Here is a 20,036-nt window from a genome sequence, read left to right as displayed (position 1 = left end):
AACCAGCCCAAACAAGCAATGGAAGAACTGAAAAAGGTTGCCGAGTTTAACCGAAAAGGGATGCCTGCAGGAGAACTGGAAGAGAAAGATGCCGCCTCAACCCAAAGACAAGGTGATTTCCGGGACCTTTTCAGCTCAGTGAAGATGACTAAAAGAACTCTTATATCCTGGTTCGCTTGGTAGGTATCAATTTTACCGTATTGATACTGAAGTATATGCTTCAAAAATGAATACATTCCGTAATGGGTGGATGGGAGGGAAGTGTTCCGTGGGAGGTATTCCTGCACGATAATCAGGGACTCAACAGGTGTTATAAGCCCTGGACTAATTCATTCGTATTGGGGTTGGGGAAAAAGTGTAAATTTCAAAAAGGGAATTAAAGCGGTTTTCAATTATGATTGGCAAAACTAAAACCGAAGTAATCACTCTGGCCAATCACAAAGGACCAAACAATCCAGCGAACCAATCAAAACTCGAAGTAAATTGACACGTAGCCGGTGCGAAGCGCGGGAAAACGTGCGTGAGTGAGTCACGATTGGTTTTGGTTTTACTTCTGATTAATTGAGAAAGTGGCGCTAGATTCCAATCACTAAGCAAATGCAAATTATAATTACTTTCGACACTCGAGTGAAAACTGCTCCATTAGCAATGGGTATTTATGATAAGTAAATTGGCAAGGGAATTCTGGATTTCCATTGTAAATAATTTTCTGTATGTATGTTTTGTTTTGATAGGATGGTCATATCACTGGTATATTATGCCGTTTCATTCAGCTCAGGAACTTTTGGTGGAAATCGTTATTTGGTGTTCTTTTTGACCAGCCTCGTAGAAATTCCTTCCAACTGGACTTGCATTATACTTAACCACAGGTGAGAAAGGAATCGAAATTTAAAGGCAGAACTTTGACGAGTATCGATTTTTCTAAATATTTTCCTCCCTTTCTGCTCATTTTTTTTTTTTGTTGGGCTTCACGATTGGTAGAAAGAAAAAAACTGTTGCTGTATTCCTAATAGTGTCCTTTGCTTCAGTAATTGCCGTGTTCTTTTCGTATTTTTCATCCTTTGTTGCTCACTTTTTTGTCGTAGTTTCCTCATGATCGGTCGAAAGATAACAACTGTTGTTGAAATGATAATAGTATTCTTTGCCTCAGTAGTTGCCTAGTCCAGTCCCTGAACTCTCCCTACACCCGCCATACATAGGGGCTGAACCCAGGCGGGAGAAGCGCCTGGGTTCAGCTCCTATGTAGGGCGCGCGAAAGAGAGAGTTCAGGGACTGGACTAGTAGTTGCCGTGTTCTCTTTATGTCTTTTCCGTCCTTTTCTGTCCTTTCCTGATCATTTTTTTTTTGACGTATTTTCTTTAGGATTGGTAGAAAGAAAACCACTGTTCTTGGGTTGATAGTAGCGTTCTTTGCTTCAGTTATTGCCGTGCTCTTTCAGGAAGATTTGCAAACCACAGGTGACGTTTCGTAACTATTATCAGAACAAATTTTGAATGTTTTGTCTACTTTCCAACCTCAACCTTGACTCCATGGTTCACAGCTTGTTGCACACCCAGTATTCTTATACTTCATTACCTGGGCTTGCCTGAGAGTGCGATGCTCTCCATTAGAGGGCCAAGTAAGAGGCATGGAAAGCTTGTACGCATGTCCGTTCTACTTACCCCTGCTATATCAGATGCTAACCAATTTACTCACCGTTACGGGCCCGTAACGTATATTTTGTTTGAAGAAATGACGCCTTACGTTATAAAGCGGTGTCTGAAATTTGCAGAATGCAGACTGTAGAATGCAGACTGCAGACTGCAGAATGCAGAATGCAGAATAAGAGAATATATTGTGTTGCCTTTACCATTATTGAAACCTAACCGTAAACAGGCTAACCGAAGTGCTATTTAAGTTAACTGGAGTGAATAGTAGGCTAACCCGAGTGAAAGGTTATCTCCGGTTAGCCTACTACGCACTCCAGTTTACCTACTATTCACTCCGGTTAGCCTAAATAGCACTGCGGTTAGCCTGTTTACGGTTAGCTTTCAATAATGGTAAAGGTAATACATAATATTCTCTCAGTCTGCATTCTGCATTCAGCATTCTGCAAATGTCAGACACCGTTATAAAGAGAGGCTGTGCACAGTCTAGCAACGCCTTACAGCCATGACATTCAGGTTGTATCAAATTATGTTGCTGTCATCTGATTATCATTTTGCATTTCAGGTTTCATGGTGGCAAATATTATCATGGCCCAGGGGTTCGCCAAATTTTTCATCAACATGGCGTACTCTTCGATCTACGTGTACTCAAGTGAGCTCTTCCCGACTGTTATCAGGTACTGCTAGCCACCAGGTCCCGCCCATTTATAATTACCCACCGAATAAATAGTATTGTTTTATCTGGCGGAAAGCAATCCCAGAAACTCATTATTTTTTAGTTTCTTTACGTAGTAATAAAGCTTTATTACTGGCAGTTTAGCTCGGTAAAATGTTTTCAATATAAAAACGGCAACAAAAAATGGTACATTTTCTTTCTCAGTCAAGCTTAATATACAACTGAAAGAGCCTTCTCTCAATATTTTAGTCCATTGATACAATGTTAACTACTTTCATCACGGCGAAAAAACGTAATTAAATATTGTACAAATAAAAATAACCTGCGTTTTTTTTTTTTCATTTCCATGAAGATTTCCTAATCATCAAAAACGTTTTTGTGTTAAATATGTTACAGTTTTTATTAACTTTATATAAGTTAATAAAACAATTTTAAACCTTATGCCCCCCCCGAACCTATTACTATAAACGCCTTTCAGGGAAACCAAATTAAAATTCCAAAAGCCTTTTTGTTGCAGAAAGTGCCAAATCATCTTTGTTACTTCCACTAAACTGCTTGACATGTCTCAATTGATCATGTGATTCTGGTCATGTTTCACAGGAACATAGGCATGGGAACCTCATCGGCCGCGGCTCGCATTGGATCTATGTCAGCGCCTTATGTTGTGTGGCTGGTACGTGATTTCGTACAATTACTTTAAGAACTACCGAAAGGCGAGGATTGTCCTTTTTTTCTAGTTCCATAAAAATATCATGTTGATCGACAAACCTGAAAAAGCAAATGAACGTTTAAATTCTCAAGTTGCGGGTCTTACGTCCGATTCTCCTCGCTCAGCAGCTCCAAGGCCAGGTTTTCTCGCCCACAAAGTTCACTGAACATAATTTCAATCAAAAACACACTGAAGTTTCTGTTTCACGGATTTTAGACATGTAGGTATAGGCCATGGCCACCAAATTCGGTGAAATATAAAAACTACGAACATTTTAAGAAGGACTTTAAATAAAAACCGCGCTTGCACTGGCAGAAAATTGAAAAATCAAATTCCTTCATTTTTTTGCTCATTAATAGCTTTTAGGTAGATAAGAAACCTGATGTATTTTGTTCCCCCCAGAAGTCTTCTAATTTCGAGAAAAAACTCAAAGTCAGTTTTCGTGATCGGAGCCTCAAAAGTGACACAATTTTCAACCCGAAATTCGCTATCGTTAACTCTCGTCGCTTTTACAAACAAAGCCACATTGAGAACTTTGGATGCTTTCTATCAACAGAGACACTCTTTTCCATTCGCTAAAATATAATTTCAGGGCTTAAGCAAAACTCTTCGAACTGAAATAATTAAAAAGGTGGGGAATACTTTTCACGATACTAGAAAGTCGAATTAAACGGCAGTTTTCAACGGAATTATTTAATATGTGGTATAACTCCAAATTTTCTCAATTGTCGTTTAAACACACATGTAAATGTTTATCTAAGACATACCTGAGGATTGGCTCGGGTTGTTGAAGGCAGCATATTTACCAATGCATCGTAGTCCCACAAAATGTTGTGATATCGATCAAAATAGCCTAACTGACAGCTACACATTTCTTGGCTCCAAAATACAACAAAGCAACTGTTAAGCGCGAAATTCCTTTTGCATCTTCATCCTTAGCAATTTTCCTTCATCGTGGTTCTTTTCTCTTGACGAAAGTGTGTACAGAACTCCAGAACGATCAATTTGCTTCCTCAAACTGCGTTGGCGGTGCTGGAAAATTGTTTTGCGTTATTTTAACTCCGTGACATTCTCGACCCCAGAGCTCTTACTGCGCAGACTCACTTACGTCACAATATCGTGTTTCATGTCACGTGTATTATGTCACGTAAGTCACAAATGTAATCTTGTGGGATCTTGTGGCAAAATGGCGAAGAGGTTTTGCGATCAAAATGGACCTCGGTTGGCTTTTTTATCTCACTCTTCCGTTGAAAAGGGAATTTCGCAATGGAACATTCGGCAAGAAGAAGGAAAGACGAGCATTTGGGGTTAAAACATTCATTATCGTGGCGTTTGGCAATTAGAAGTATTTACACAGTCGATACACAGTTTACGGTCATGCTGCGAAAATTTGCCGAAGTTTGATGCCCTTTAAGTGAGAATCTTTCCAATAACCCGAGCCAATTCTCAGGTATGTTTAATAAGAATATCTGTATGCACGTTTGAGCAAGAATTGAAAAAAATTAATGTTATACCACATGCTAAATACTGCCGTTGAAAATTACTATTTCATTCAAATTTTTGTTATCGTAAAAAGCATTCCTCGTCAGTTCATTTTTTTCAGTTGGAAGAGTTGCGCTAAAGCCCTGAAATTATATTCTAGCGAAAGAAAAAGAGTTTTTATGTTGATAGGAAGTGACCAAATTTCTCTGCGCGGTTTTGTAAGCGAACGCGAGTAGTGTTCATAATAGCTTATTTCGGGTTTAAAAGTTAGAAAATTTGTGACTTCGACCACCGAAATCGATTTTCTTTGTTTTCTTAAAATTAGAAGACCTCTAGGGGAAACAAACTACATCAGGTTTCTTATCTACCTTACAGCTAATAATGAGCAAAAAACGAAGAAAAATCGATTTTCCAATTTCTGCCAGGAAATCAAATTCTTGCTCGGCCGTTCGTAAAAGTCACTCTTAATACCCGTCAGCAAATACAAAAGAAAACAGATTGAAACGGATGGCGATATGGGTTTTTGAAATACTGTTAGGCTAAACAGTTTTTAAAATTAATCTCGTTTGCTTGTATAACTTTAAATTATAACGCCCAAGAGACACATTGGTTGTAATGAAGCTATGGTTTTGTCATTTAGATCCATAGAAGAAATTTCTTTGCATACGCAAACATTAAGTTTCATAGCAAGCATTTGGCAAAACGTAATACTGCCGTGACACAGTCCCCTTAAGGACGGTCTGCTTTTCTCAACAGGTTCGTTACAACATTCTCTTGCCGTACTCCATTGTAGCAGTGCTTGCTTTTGTCTGCGCTGGCCTGTGCTTTCTGCTGCACGAGACAAAAGACGCGCCAACTCTTGAGAATTTGGATTCCGTCAACAACAACGACTCCGCCACAGAGCTGACGGAGAATGGGCAGCTTCCCTTTGAGCCAAGCAAGGAGAAAGAAGAAATGGGAGAATTACTGCTTAATCAGAGTTATCCTGCTTAAACCGTGCCTTCCTCAAAAAGGCTCCACATATTTACTCAGTACTCGCGTAATTAGTGCTATTGCACAGTTCAAGACAGTTGGTGACCATAGTTACTAAATCGATTCTAGCAAACAGCACTGTTGGATTTTCATTTAGTACATGCACAGCATGAAAATTGGGATTTACGTAAAATTAAAGGTGGTTAAATCTGGTGTAAAGTTGGTTATCATACTTTACACCATCAATTGAATGTTGTTAAAGGTGGTTAAACCGACCTTTACGCTACCGTGTGTAAATGTGATTTACAGTTGGTGTAAAGTGTTTCTAAAACAGTTGGCATAAAGGTCAGCTTTAGAAATGTAAAGTAAGCGTAAAGCTGATTAAATTCCAAATTTCACTCACTCACTCATCCTCTTCGCTCCTTTGACTGGAGCATAAGGCTACCCAGAAACGTCCTCCATCCTTCACGGTCTTGTTCTCGCTGTTCCACCTCATTCCAGCTAGTCCAGCCCAGGTCTTTACGCTCACCTTCCACATTTCTTCTCCACGAAATCTTGGGTCTTCCTCGCTTTCTCTTACCTTCATGTGTCCAGGTGAGAACAACTCGGCAATTGTTGTCTTTTTCTAAATTTACGCCAGCTTTACTCGAGCTTTACACCACAGTAAAGTTATGTTTTCATGCTGTTATAAGAAAGTACTCTTCAGTGTAAAACCTCCACAGTAATTGTCATGCAATGATATTTATTGGCTTTACTCTATGTCTAGTCAATGTTTAAAAGTTCTCATTGGTATTACATTGGGTATATTTTTGGGAAACGAGCATTTATTTTTTCAACTTAAAATAGGTAATGCCTGGATTTTCAGTAATTAACTCCATTGAAATTTAGGAGCACAAAACGATTATGGCTGTCTGTTTTTTTTTTCGCCAAAGAACTTTGAAAAGCCGCAACGTCTCGTGGACGAAAGCACTTTTTTCAATATGACTGGCGAGTGTAAACTGCTGAAATGTGATGTATAAATAACTGTTGAAATGATAAATGTAACAATTAAATTGACTGTCAATAAAAAACATTGCTGAACTGATTGCTCCATTTTGCCTCACCCAAGAGAGGACCTCTCCATAATAGTAGTAACTGATTTATCGAAGTCTATGCTTTATACTTTGTGTCGTCTGCGGAGCTCCGACACTTTCTGCCAGAGATTTATTCCAAAACTAAACTAAAGTTAATGCACAGTAAGCCGGCTTGAACATACTGTATATTAATAAAACTGCTAGTCGTCACGGTTCATAGAAATTCAGAAAATTAAAAAGCCTGTGCCTGAACTGCACAGCTCTGAAACCCAGAGTACACAAGATCACATGCAAGACATATAAAGCATGATCTTTGATATATACCACACTGTCCTCTGTACGTAAACTGATACTTTACCTGAAATATCAAACATCTCTTCCCTTTTTTCAAGCCCAGCGCGAGATGATGGTTTCAGTTATGCTGACAACATCGCGTTGCACTTAGTAAATATTACTATGTAATCCTCGGAGTTTACTGAGTTTGATCAACTATATCCACAGAACATCTAAAGGCTTCTCCCTTCCTACCCCTCCTCCATTTTTACAACCTAGTAACGCATATAGAAATGAGTTCAAGCTTTTTTGCCTCGAGCCTTGTGGAAGAAATGCTGAAATCATTAAACAGCAAATAATCAGACCTAATCTAGCCAAGGATCAACTTGACAGTCTTTGACAAACAACCTCTATATTGTCTAAACTGTACAGCTTAACTCAATTGAAGCCGGCTGAAGTTATTAGCCGAGGTCGAAGGCTGAATCAGGGAAGTCGAAGTGAACGTAATAAAAAGGCTCATGACTTTGTGCCACGATGAACTGACGCGTACGCAAAGTTTTATCGGCAATATGAAACAAAGTGATTTGACTCGTCGACCGACGCCGGCCATATTTCTTTAAACTGACTACTCAGTCATAAGCAATTATTGTCTGCATATGAATTGGCTAAGGCTAGTTTTAAGAACTTATTAATTAACCACGCATTAACAGTCACGGTTGAGGCTGTATGGTCAAGGCTTAACATATTTATTGCATCTTTAAATAAGAGATAAATAAGAATTGAATAAGGAATAAAGCCACTGGTCATTTGTGGAGCTTTTGTTCACGGTCTGTGAGGCGTACCAAGAAACAACGGACTGAAAACTAGTCAAACAGGAATGGTCTTGATTTACATAACTGGTTCCACCGCCCATTCTTTCAGTCTGGCTAGAGCTACTTGTTTGCGCTTGTTTGAGCTGACGAGAAATCTGGTGAGTATCGGTGTTTATCTCTTAAATTTTAAGAACGTCAAGTGAACAACCCAGCATGAATTGTATGGAGATAAAAAGGAAATAACTAGGGAAATAAGGTAGCTGTTTTAAGGCTAATACTGGAGATCAAAATCTCTACGCTCCGAACGGTCAAGTTGACATGACGCCTGCGTCGGGCGACCGACCCAAGCCGAGTGCTGACCGACCCAGGAAGCTAACTAGCTCATGAAAATTGTCACAAAGTTTTCGGGGTTAGCTTGTTGAGTTTAGATTTAAAAAAACTAAATAGATGAGTTGATCAGGGCGGGAATGTGAAATATTGATGCAGTGCATTTATTAGCTGCAAAATGTCTTGATTGTTTGTATGTGTTCTTTGTGACCTTGTGATAATTCGTTTATTCTGCTTTCATGCATGAAAACGGCAGCCCATTAACACAAGCATTCATATAGCTGGTAACATGGCACGAAATATTAAGATATCAACAACAACAAATTAAAATAACAGGCATGGTAAAGAAAAAAAGACGGAATATCAAACAAAAATCTTAAACACGGAACCAGTATTTTCGCATAACACACCGAAGGGAAATCGTGTACGCATATCATTTATATTCTGTCGGGAACTTGTGATATTTTCGCGCGTTAACGCAAACAACGATTTTGAGATCCAACAGAGAGAAATGGCAAATTTGTACTTTCGCTTAGATCTAATAACACGTATATAATTTAGACTACCGAAATAGACGATGAAGAATTCAAAAAACAGTTCATATTGACTACATGATACGGTTCAGTTACAGCCCATCAGCTGTGATGCTTGATTAGCTATGCATAGAGATTTCTAATTTTAATAAGGTAATTATTGAATGTACCACATGGCTCTACTCGTGTTCGCTTTGAAATAAGGGTCGTGTCGCATCTCTGGACAAGTTTTGTTATTGTTGTTGTTGTTGTTGTTGTTGTTGTTGTTGTTGTTGTTGTTGTTGTTGTTGTTGTTGTTGTTGTTGTTGCTCAAGCCAGGTGCAAGAAAAAGGACAATTCTCCATCCATGTGCCTGCATTCGCACTTGGGTTCGCGTTGTGCTACGGTAGTTTACACTTGTCTTTCCTTGCATTTGCGCTTGCATATGCGTTTGCATCGCTCGCGTGAACTAGCCCAAACACATCAATTTCGCTTTCGTTGGAATTTCATTTCTTTAACTTGTATACAGACTAGAACGGCAAGAATTTTTTCGTTAATTAAATTATTACTTAAATAAAAAATTAGGTGTCAAATCCATATTCTCACCGAAACAATTATAATATGTAGTATTGCTTTTTGACGGTACACCACATCTTCAGGGCTAGGTGGATTACTTTATATTTTTATCACACATCATGACAAAAACAACATGATTGACACTTAAGCAAGTCAAGATTCAGTTCCCCTTATATAGAAACCGTACTATTTCGAGCCGATTTCGAGCGTTATAGAGTCATGGAAAGTTATCATGAGTTATGACATGTATGAGAGAACTCGCAACATTACCTGACTATAGACTTAGTAACGGCAAACGATTGTCATATCTGTTATAACAACTGTATCAAAAGGCTACGTTGCCATTAGTCAAAGAAAACAAACTAATTCCACAGTTAAGAATGCACAATCACCAAACAAATCCACAAACTGTAACTCACTGGCTGTGTTATCGTGTTCGTTTTATCTTGACATCGTCGTGCCATGAGTCATACAAATCTTGCAATCGTGAGATTGTGCGATTCAGCTACAATTAAAAAACATTTTCGTAAGTACGAAAATGCTGAACAAACCGATGGAAAACAGTTAAAGTTACAATCTGTGGAAAAGTATACTAAGTCAGCATGTATTCAAATCCAGTACATCCAAAAATTACGCGGTAGACACCGAAAGACGAAATAACATGAGAAAAATAACATGCGAAAAAGCACCTTTGAATCGGACGAATATAATGCAGAAAGGGTTATGTGATACTCTGGGGTTTTATGTCATAGCTTAAACAGGCATTGTAACATGCGCGCGAAAACAACATATGGAATTCTAGTTGCCACAAGAACTACGAGAATTCCACAATCTCATAATAGCAAACAATGTTAACTAAAGAGAACCTAAACAGTACCTGAAAACATGTTCTATAAGAAAAAAAGAATCGTTCTTCTACCACAACATTGGTACAACACAAGAGATCAGGATGAACGTGTTCGAAATTAGAAGGATCAACAAATTCCACTAGACGTCTCAAAGTCTATATTTGTTTCTTAATTAATGTCTGAGTTTCTGAACACCTAAGATAGCACCTATTTTTTTTTTTTTTTTTTTATTTTTTTTTTTTATTTTTTTTTTATTTATTTTTTATATTATATTTTATTTTTAATAAATTTTTTATTTTATATTTTTATATTTTTATTTTATTTTTATTTTTTTATTTTATTTTATATTAGAGGGCCCGTTTGTATTTTTTATTTATGTGTTCACCCTCTATAAATTAAGTGATTATTATTATTATTATTATTATTATTATTATTATTATTATTATTATTATTATTATTATTATTATTATTATTATTATTACCTAGTAAGAGCTCGACGCCCAATGTGCAACGTTCTTTTTCGGCGCTGTGTGCATGGGGCCTAGAACACAGCGCATGTCAGAAACAATGGAAGAACATATTGAGAGGTTTCCTGAGTTTTGACGTTTTTGTTTAACACAGGTATTTGACGCGAAATCATGGGTCTCACAATTGATGATGTGATGGAGAAGATCGGCAGTTATAACCGATATCAACACAGGCTTCTGCTAATCTGTGGATTTATGAAGATCTTCGGTGACGGTTTCCAGATTATGATTCCAACATTCCTTAGTGCTGAACCGCCGTGGCGGTGTAAAGACAACAGTTCTGCCTGTAATCTGACGGGAACCTTTAAACCAGGAGACGACAACTATAAATTTCGCTGCTCCATTCCAAGAGAAGATTGGGAGTTTGACACCAGTGACTTCAATTCAGTTGTAGCCGAGGTAAAAGGGCTTTTTTTAACTTCTAGGTGCGTTAATTGTTATTTACCTTCTCACATTTGAGTCTTATGATTCATACATAAAATAAAATTATTTCTGCTGTGATAGATTCGCAATCCGATTGGCCTCACAGGTACCGTCTATCGATCAGTAGTAGGCCCACTGGAACGCGCGCGCTTGGTGATATGCATCGTTGACAAATAGAAAAAAAAAAAAAAAAAAAAAAAAAAAAAAAAAAAAAAAAAAAAAAAGAAAATTTTTTAACAGGCAAAAAGGGGAAAATTTAAAAAACAAAAAAAAAAACAAAAAAACCCAAAAAATTTCAAAACAAATAAAACCCTCTAACCTTATTCGTATTCTCGGTATTGGACTGGAACTAGCTTGCAATGGAGGCTAATGCGGGAAATCTTTTCAAATGCAAATGACATGACGCCGTTTTTTAATAATATTCCCCCGCATGAGCCTCCATTGCAAGCTAGTTCCAGTCCAATACCGAGAATACGAATATGGTCTATTGTCCAAATTGATCGATAGACGTTACCTGTGAAGCCAAATCACGAAAATCCTCAATCAAATCACGGGGATGGGGGTATTACGATATATGCGATGGGGTTTCACTTTTGACCTTTTTGACAGAGATGGGATCACTAAATGAGGAAAGATTATCCCATAACTTTCTTCTTATCTAAATTAGGTTTTTTTAAATGTGCAAAAGAGGGGCGAAAATTTTAAAAGAAAACTTACTTTTCACTTCCGATTTGAGATGGGGTAGCAATTTGAGCTTTTTTGGTCTGATTTCCTAGATCCCAGCAGAACAGCCCCGCCCTAACTTTCCCAAGTTCCCCCGCGCGCACATCCTAATTCGTGACAGGATCCTCCTCTTCCATGTGATATCTTTGATCTTTTCCACTGATTTTTCTTTGCAGTGGGACTTGGTGTGTAGCGTATCAGCGTTGTCAGTCCTTACCAAAGCTGTCATGTTCCTGGGCTACATGATTGGTGTTCTCGTTGGAGGTTTTTTATCCGACAAATTCGGACGCAAGCCCATTGTGTATTTCCTTTCCGTCCTGTGCAACATTTTAGCACTGGGTGCAGCGTACGTGAAGGTTTACTGGCTTTATGTGCTCTTCAGGGTTTTAATTGGCCTTTGTATTGGTAAGTTACTCAATAATTAGTATGTTCAAATATTTATTAGCTTTTATTTAAATTGATAAACTGAGGTAAATACAGGCCTGCTCTTGGACCGTAACTATGGGCGAATTTAGGTCCCTAAGTAAGGATTACTCAAATCTTTACCGGCAACTTGTATTCATTCTTCCTGATCTACAATTTAGCTTCGTAATAACAATAATAATATACAAGCAGCAATTTCTCCATTCTGATTGGCTAAGAACACGTCAATTTATCCCAAACCAGTGCAAAAAGTGAAGGCAGTGCAAACGTGAATTGGCAGTGCAAAAAGTGTAATTGGCAGTGCAAAACGGTGTAATTAACAACAGCCTCATGAAAAATACATCTTGAACAAACAAAATGGCGGACGAAAGTGAGACAAAATTTAAACTTAATAACGCAATTTTAATTAAAAGACTTGAAAACGACGCAAAGTACAGAAGAACAAAAACATTACTTACTGTAAAAGACGTAGAATTATCAAAAAGGCAAAGAGGACAAGACATAAACTAAACTCGAAATGAGCTCACGGCCGACGGCCGATAGTAAAAAAATCTCGCCGAAACATTGCCTCACTTCTCTGAAGCGAAACGCGAAGAAGTACTGACCAGACTTCCAAGGAACCGGTTACCTAGTTTTGAACACAGAAGGAGCAAGCATTTCATTTCATGATTTTTAATAATAGCCGAAGCTTGTTTATTTAAAAGCTCGCTCAACAACAAAAGGCACAAAAGATAGTTTTACAACTGTAAGAGGCAAATCTAACCTGTAAAACGTCCAGTGAAATCAGGTAGCAATGCGGAGTTGTAGCAGAGTGCTCATCTGTACTAAGAAAATCCGTTCGGTAGATTTTTATAGTTCAGTATTTCAGTTCGGTATTCTAGTTTAACTAATTTGTCAGCTAGAGCAACATGTGTTGAACTGAGGTTGCTTTCTGTTCGGGCGAACACAAACACAGCACGGATAAAACGTACCAAAAAAAACCTCTCAGCCAAGAACAGCAGAGAACCTTAGGAATTGTTTCCTGCTTTGTCATTCACATTCTTCAAATTCAACGGCGAAAAGAGTCAAAAGACTGTTCTGAAAACTTTTCATGCAGCACTTCCAGAGAGTGAATGAATATTTACGCATGAATTCACACGTCAAAATTTTCAGCCAGGCGCTACTTTGAAGTTGTCACGAAAATTATCAAAGCGTGACCGAAATTGTCGCTTGTATATTATTAACAAGTAATCACATGATTTTTCTCGTGAATTTGGAATAAATAAGACTTGTAAATTTTTCAAAGGCTACAAATTGCACTTGCCCTGCGGGCTCGTGCAATTTTGTTAGCCTTTGAAAAATTTACTCGTGCTTATTTATTCTAAATGCACTCGAAATCATGTGATTACTGGTACTAATTAAACAAACGCTACTGTTATATAGTTGGAATTTTTACCCAACGGAACGCGCTCCATCTTCCATTGGCTACTTCGAGTCACATGATTTTTAACAATAACAAAGTGACCCGATTGACTGCACTGACTCTGCACTGTTTCCCTCGGCTCCGATCGAGAAACATTGAGATTTTTGGTAAACAAATGAACTGTTTCTCTCGGGACCAGCCATCAAGTGTTTAAAATAATAGTCGATAACACCAGAACATCGGATGTTGCTTCCTAAAGGGACTATTTATATTTATATTTGTGTCTTAGGAAACCTAAAAATAATGGTCCATTTTTATTAGCAATTGTTATTTAACAGCACTAAAACTGTTTAAAAGCGCGTTTGGCCAGGTGTTGGCTGCGGATGGCTCGGATGTAAATGGATTGCAATTTGAAAACGTTAGCCAACGTGTTCAAGTTATTTCCGCGCGCCTTCAAAAAAAAATCGATATTTATAGCCGAAGAAATAAAGGTTATACCTTCCGTTTAATGTTCAAAGACAATGTTTTACATGGGTAAAGTTGCCAACCACTTATTTCAGAACAGTTTAGACCAAAAAACTTTGAAATACCCCGTGACATAGTCCCTTTAACAGGCAGCTCATCAACTCAATAGTTAGTACGTTAAAATGTTTATTTAAATCGAATCTTGTCTCCACTTTCCCTGTTTATATACAAGTTAGCTTTGTAATAATAAGACGGTAACTGTTGCTTTTAAACAGGCAGTTCATCTCTGGCCATGTACGTATTGCTTGTCGAGCTGGTGGGTAAGCGTCATCGTCACGTGATCGGAACCACCCTGTGGTACTTCTGGGTTCTGTCGCTGATGCTGCTACCACTGTTCGCTTATCTGATAAGGGACTGGCGCACACTTGCCATGGCTGGAGCAGTCCCAGGGCTCTTGCAGATTTTCTTCTGGTGGTGAGCAATGAATCATGGGTTTATGATAGGTCCTGCGATTCGAATTTTGGTCTGAGCATAGCCCTACTGCGTTAATTGTTTGCCCTAGTACTACTCACCTAACATTAGCTTAACTTGGGATAGGGCACCACCGTCTTTCTCTCGTCACGTGAAAAATAAACCCTGGAGTTTGATTTGAGCTCTCATGATCAGTACCCGTATGTAACACTGCCTTCCCTAAATATTGTTTACTTTAGTGTATAACGACAAAGGCTCATAACTCAAGCGGTAAGCATGATTTTCCTTATTAATTGCATGATGGCTTCCGATCTTTAATTAAGGAACATTTTAAACGTATTTCGATCTCTTATTTTTGTACAATTTTTCCACCTCAGGTTTTTACCAGAGTCACCTCGTTGGCTCCTTGCACATAACCAGCCCAAACAAGCTATGGAAGAACTAAAAAAGGTGGCTGAGTTTAACCGAAAAGAGATGCCGGCAGGAGAACTGGAAGAGAAAGATGCCGCCTCAACCCAAAGACAAGGTGATTTCCGGGACCTTTTCAGTTCAAGGGAGATGACGAAAAGAACTCTTATATCCTGCTTCTCTTGGTAGGTATATGTTTATTTTACCACATTATCTACTCATCAAGACATTGACCAGGTACTCAGTTAGTCAAAGGCTTCAATGCTTTTTTCCAAACTTTTTTGTCCGCTTCGGTTCACGCCGCGTCTTAGTCCACGCGCGTGAGAGAAAGTTTTTGAAACTGAAAGGATCGAGAAGGGATTTTGATGTTGACGAAAAAAATGATTAAAAAAGACTGCCAGTTCGATTTCTTCTTTAATATTTACCCTGACTTGGATTCGACCAATTGTAAAATACTTAGCTCAGCTATACCTTTTCTGCCACATGCTTGCCTTCTTTACACATAAACGTTTCTTTCCGTAGGATGGTCATATCACTGGTATATTATGCTGTTTCATTCAGCTCAGGAACTTTTGGCGGAAATCGTTATTTGGTGTTCTTTTTGACCAGCCTCGTCGAAATTCCTTCCAACTGGACTTGCATTAAGCTTTGTCACAGGTGAGTAAAGGCTGGTTCTCATATGATCGTCCCGATCGTCTCTGTCGCTTCTGTCGTTTGCAAAGTCTGAGGTGATTGGAGCAAGCAAACTTTTTGAAGCGACAGAAGCGACAGCGACGATCGGGGCGATCATATGAGAACCAGGCTTAAGGAAACTGAAAAGGCAGTACTTACAGCTATTATCACTTCACAGTAGACGTCTTTTCATCAAGCTACAATATGTTTACAAGATAATTAACAACATTAACCGCTCTAAGCAGTTGACAGGTTATTTAATGAAACGATCGCAGAGACATTGTCGATCTTTTAGAGATCCAACACTATTAGATCTACCACAAGTTAAGACCAAATGTGGACAGACCTCGTTTAGGTTTTCGGCTGCGAGTGCCTGGAACAAACTGCCAAGAGAGATTCGCGAGCTCGCCACACTTACACAATTTAAAGGCAAAACATTCACTCATCTCATGAACATGGACAGTGCAAATCACACGTGTACAATTTAAATTTTAATTTTTGTATATATATTCACAGTTTTTAGATTTGTAATTGTAAATTTTATGCTAGTAATTTTTTATGCTTTTAAATTTTATGCTTTGTAAATTTTATGCTTTTATACTGGTCACCGATTGATACCAGTCAATCTCCTTGATTGACTGACCGGTCTACCAGGATAACTAAAGTTATTATTATTATTATTATTACTTTACCCAAGATCGTTGTCTAGGACCAAATATATTTTTAGCACGTGTTGTGTTCGAAATAATTAGAAATCGATCTCATTTGTGACAATTTATGTGCCGTTAGCTTGTGCAGTTGTTTTATAAAGTACTTTCACTAAATTGTACGATTTGTTTTAGGATTGGCAGAAAGAAAACCACTGTTCTTGGGGTGGTAGTATCGTTCTTTGCTTCTGTGATTGCAGTTCTTTTCCAGCGAGATTTGAAAAATACAGGTAACTTTTCATTCAAAAGTATAAGTAAAACTGTAACATAATTCACGAATCTGATGGTTCTTAGCACGCCCCTTTTTCACCAAATGGTGGGAGTATCCAGTAACAGTGTCCAATAAAAAAAAATCGCGTGCCGCGCGCGCTTTAGCGGGTTCGTTCTTTTTACTTTCACTCCATCTTATATTCCTAAAACCTTTCAGAAATGACTTTTTTTCTCGATTTTTCCCATCCAACTTTGTCTCACAAACGACAAAACAGGTTTTGCTTTGTCTAATTGTTTTTCCGTGTATTTGTTCGTAAAAATGCTATAGCTATGAAACATTTCTGTCCAAAATAAAATAAAAACTTGAATCGGTGCATATACATATGCATTGAAGGCTAAGATTTTTGTTGAAGAAAAGTTGGTATGTTTACATTATTTAGGTGTATTTGTTGTGATATGTTTGCTGCGTACATTGCAATCCCAAGGAAGAGGCCTCCCATATGGAGGGATGGGGTATTGAAGGGGCGGGTTTCAGTTTCACGTCGTTCCGAAATTAACAAAATGTTTTTGGGAAGTAATGTAAAAATTGAAACACCATACAAAGAATTAAAGGAAGGGATACCATGAAGCAAGTAAAAAAAAATTTAATCCGGTTAATTAAGATACTGAATTATCTCATGATTTACTTTTCAGGTTTCATGGTGGCAAATATTATCATGGCACAGGGCTTCGCGAAGTTTTTCATCAACATGGCGTTTTCTGCAATCTACGTGTACTCAACCGAGCTCTTTCCGACTGTTGTCAGGTAGCTGTGATTTTTAAATAAGTCGATTTTAAATATATGAAGTCACTTTTGCAAATCCACTCTTCCCTTCTTTAAACCCCTCCCCCTAGCATTTTCACTGAAGCCCGCCACTCTCCACGTGCACAGATTGGGGAGGGGGGAGGGGAGGGGCTAACTAGTGACTTGAAGTGGGGGCTTTCGAAACTCTTCTCTTAGTAAGTCTTTTTTTCGGAAATATTGGGGGGCTAACAAGTAGTTAAATTCACACGCCATTGTTTGATCGATCATATGATTGTGCTCACTGTTACAGGAACATAGGCATGGGAGTGTCGTCCGCCTCGGCTCGCATTGGATCTATGTCGGCGCCTTATATTGTTTGGCTGGTATGTAGCTTGTTTTCACTAGCGGACATGAATCCAATCGACTAGTACAATAATGTTACGTTATTTTTGAATAAATCCAAACCTAGATTTCGAAGTTCCTATAGGGTTCGATCAGCAAAGGTCCAATAAAACTGATCCGACCTCAACGACATTTCTTTTTCTACTAGGTCCGTGTCCACCTTCTCTTGCCGTACTCCATTGTAGCAGTGCTTGCTTTTGTCTGCGCAGGCCTGTGCTATCTGCTGCCAGAGACAAAAGGTACTCCAACTCTTGAGAATATGGATTCCATCAACAACACCAACAGTAGCGCTGTAGAGGCCACGGAGAATGGCAACCTTCCCTTTGAGCCAAGCAAAGAAAAAGAAGACTTGGGAGAATTACTGCTCAATCAGAGTTCTCCTGCTTAAAATGTGCCATCAAAAAATCGTTTCATACTTATTAGTTTAACATCTTTTACATGACAATTTTTATTTGCTCGTGTAGACGAGAAAAAATGGCCAATTTTTATGTGACAAATATAATTGCTGAGAAGCTGGCGTGTTAGCTTTTATGTGACAAATAAAAGTTGTCACATACGAAAATTGCTCATGTAGACGACTCGCCACATAAACTGTAGCAAAAATTACGACAGCATATGTGGTCCCCAATATCCCTATCTCCCACTGGTCATTATGCACGCGTATCTTTGTGCGTATCTCTGCTGTCCAAGGTCATTACTGGCGCATCAACTGTTGAGTCATCTACACAATCAAAGATATATTTGTCACATTCAAATTGCCCGTGTAAACCCAGCTCTACAGTGGAATCCCGATTTGTCGATCCCCCCCCCCCCCCAATAACTCGAACCAAATTTGCTTTGCTTTGACGGTCGAACATCGCAATTTTATCCTCAATTTCTCAAACCAATTTTTGTTTCCCTTCAAGGTTCAAGAAATTGGGATTCCGCTATCTTATCATATAGTTGCTTTTGTAGCTGTGTAACTGTTAAGCCTTTTCAAACTGCGTTTATGATAAAATGGTTGAGTTCGATCGAGTACATGGAACGCATTTTAGTAGAAACTCAGCCGTGTTTTATTGTAAAATCCGGGAATCCGATTGGTTCTTCCATTGTGTTCCATTTAACAATTATTTCATGAGCGCGCGATGGATATGACATGGTAGATAGCCAACGAGGCTATTTTTTTTAAAACAACCCGAAAGAATTGTAATATTTGAGCTCCCCAGATGTTCTCGCTGACAAGTACACTTATCATATTTCTGGCCCATGGTGTATGAGCTCATATACCATGGCCTGTAAACCAATCAAAACTCAGGAATTGCAATATACCATGGCTAGTTTTTAATCTCTGGTAGAACACGAGCGCACGCGCGTTGCTCTTTACAGGGTTATTTTTTGGCTTGAAGGTACATAAAATTGCAGGTTTTGGACTGGAATCCTTAAGAGTTACTACTAAAACAATTAGACTGTTCGCCCTTATTTTCTATGAGCGATAATCAACTCGGCTGCGCCTCATGTTCGTTGATTATTCGCTCACAGGAAACTCGGGCTCGTAGTCTAATTTTCAAATAGAAAGGTCGCCGCTTTTTGGCGTAACGCACTTATTTCCATCCTCACGGCGAAATGTACAAGCCTCGACTCCATAAATTTATCATGATGACGAAGTCGTAGATACATTATGATACGAAATAAATATTCTGATACCCGGGATTCAGAGGCCCGGGAAAGAAAATCAAACGAAGGCACGAAGTACAGCTCTGGAACTCAAGGAACATAAGGCAAAAAGCATGAACTTTTATATCACTTGACTCTACTTTGTACGAGAAGTGATGCTTTGCCTGTAATCCCTTTTCCTTCCCTTTATTCAGACGCCAGGGGGAGAAAGAGATTGAGCTGGTTTGAGACACGAGAAGATGAATGCCCGGCGGGGGGTAGGGGGTGGGGGCACTCCCATATATGAGCTATATAGGTAGGTGTTGCTGTGAAGGGTATCGTTTTGAAGCAGTTTAGTCTGGGATAGGTACAAAAAAAATGCTGAACATGGTCTGGCCGTATAGGCTATGGGTTTTAGATTCCCAGTGGCACACCCCTACCCAAAAATATACAAAGTACCCTCCCCCCTCCCGCACAGGTGGGGATGGATAACATTGCAAGCTAGTAAATACCGGGCAGGTCGACGGTCGATATTTACAGTAAGTTCCATTCAATAAACATTACTATGTAATTTTGAGTTTGATCAACAACATGTATTGCCATCCAATCTAGTAGTCATAACCACTACAGAAATGGCATCTCTCTGACGCTCCTTCCCTCTCTCTCTCTCTCTCTCTCTCTCTTTCTACAGCCTAGTCATGAATGCAGAAATGAATTTAAGGTTTCTTTTCCTCTAGCTCTCTGTGGCAAAATGTCGAAATAATTAAACATAAAAACAGACTTGCTCAACTTAACAGTCTACGACAAAGTACGTGCACATTTTTTATTTTCAGTTAAAGACAAGGCTAGGAGCACTAGCCAGCGGCTTTAAGATATGCGCA

The 20,036-nt window shown here is 38.7% G+C and overlaps 2 protein-coding genes across 3 annotated transcripts in view; both read left to right on the top strand.

Annotated features, from left to right (window-relative positions):
* Positions 1-6,565, top strand: part of LOC144643526 (organic cation transporter protein-like) — a 13,027-nt gene extending 6,462 nt beyond the window's left edge. For both annotated transcript variants that reach the window (XM_078502813.1, XM_078502812.1), the window contains exons 5-10: positions 1-179; positions 735-869; positions 1,363-1,457; positions 2,212-2,323; positions 2,923-2,995; positions 5,270-6,565. The exon at positions 1-179 is cut by the window's left edge and continues 37 nt beyond it. In XM_078502813.1, coding sequence (XP_078358939.1) covers positions 1-179; positions 735-869; positions 1,363-1,457; positions 2,212-2,323; positions 2,923-2,995; positions 5,270-5,506 — 831 coding nt within the window. In that variant the 3' untranslated portion in view covers positions 5,507-6,565. The remainder of the gene's footprint in view (positions 180-734; positions 870-1,362; positions 1,458-2,211; positions 2,324-2,922; positions 2,996-5,269) is intronic.
* A 1,157-nt stretch (positions 6,566-7,722) lies between these two features.
* LOC144643524 (organic cation transporter protein-like) lies at positions 7,723-19,745 on the top strand. The gene is made up of 10 exons (XM_078502810.1): positions 7,723-7,801; positions 10,528-10,832; positions 11,756-11,984; positions 14,145-14,343; positions 14,718-14,933; positions 15,271-15,405; positions 16,263-16,357; positions 17,031-17,142; positions 17,432-17,504; positions 17,672-19,745. Exons 2-10 carry the CDS (start codon positions 10,545-10,547, stop codon positions 17,909-17,911), a joined length of 1,587 nt encoding a protein of 528 aa, XP_078358936.1. The 5' UTR covers positions 7,723-7,801; positions 10,528-10,544; the 3' UTR covers positions 17,912-19,745.
* Positions 19,746-20,036: the final 291 nt, after the last annotated feature.

The sequence above is a fragment of the Oculina patagonica genome, chromosome 2, assembly GCF_052425735.1.
Source record: "Oculina patagonica isolate OP01 chromosome 2, crgOcupat, whole genome shotgun sequence".
Classification (NCBI taxonomy): domain Eukaryota; kingdom Metazoa; phylum Cnidaria; class Anthozoa; order Scleractinia; family Oculinidae; genus Oculina; species Oculina patagonica.
This window is presented reverse-complemented; position numbering and strand designations above follow the sequence as displayed.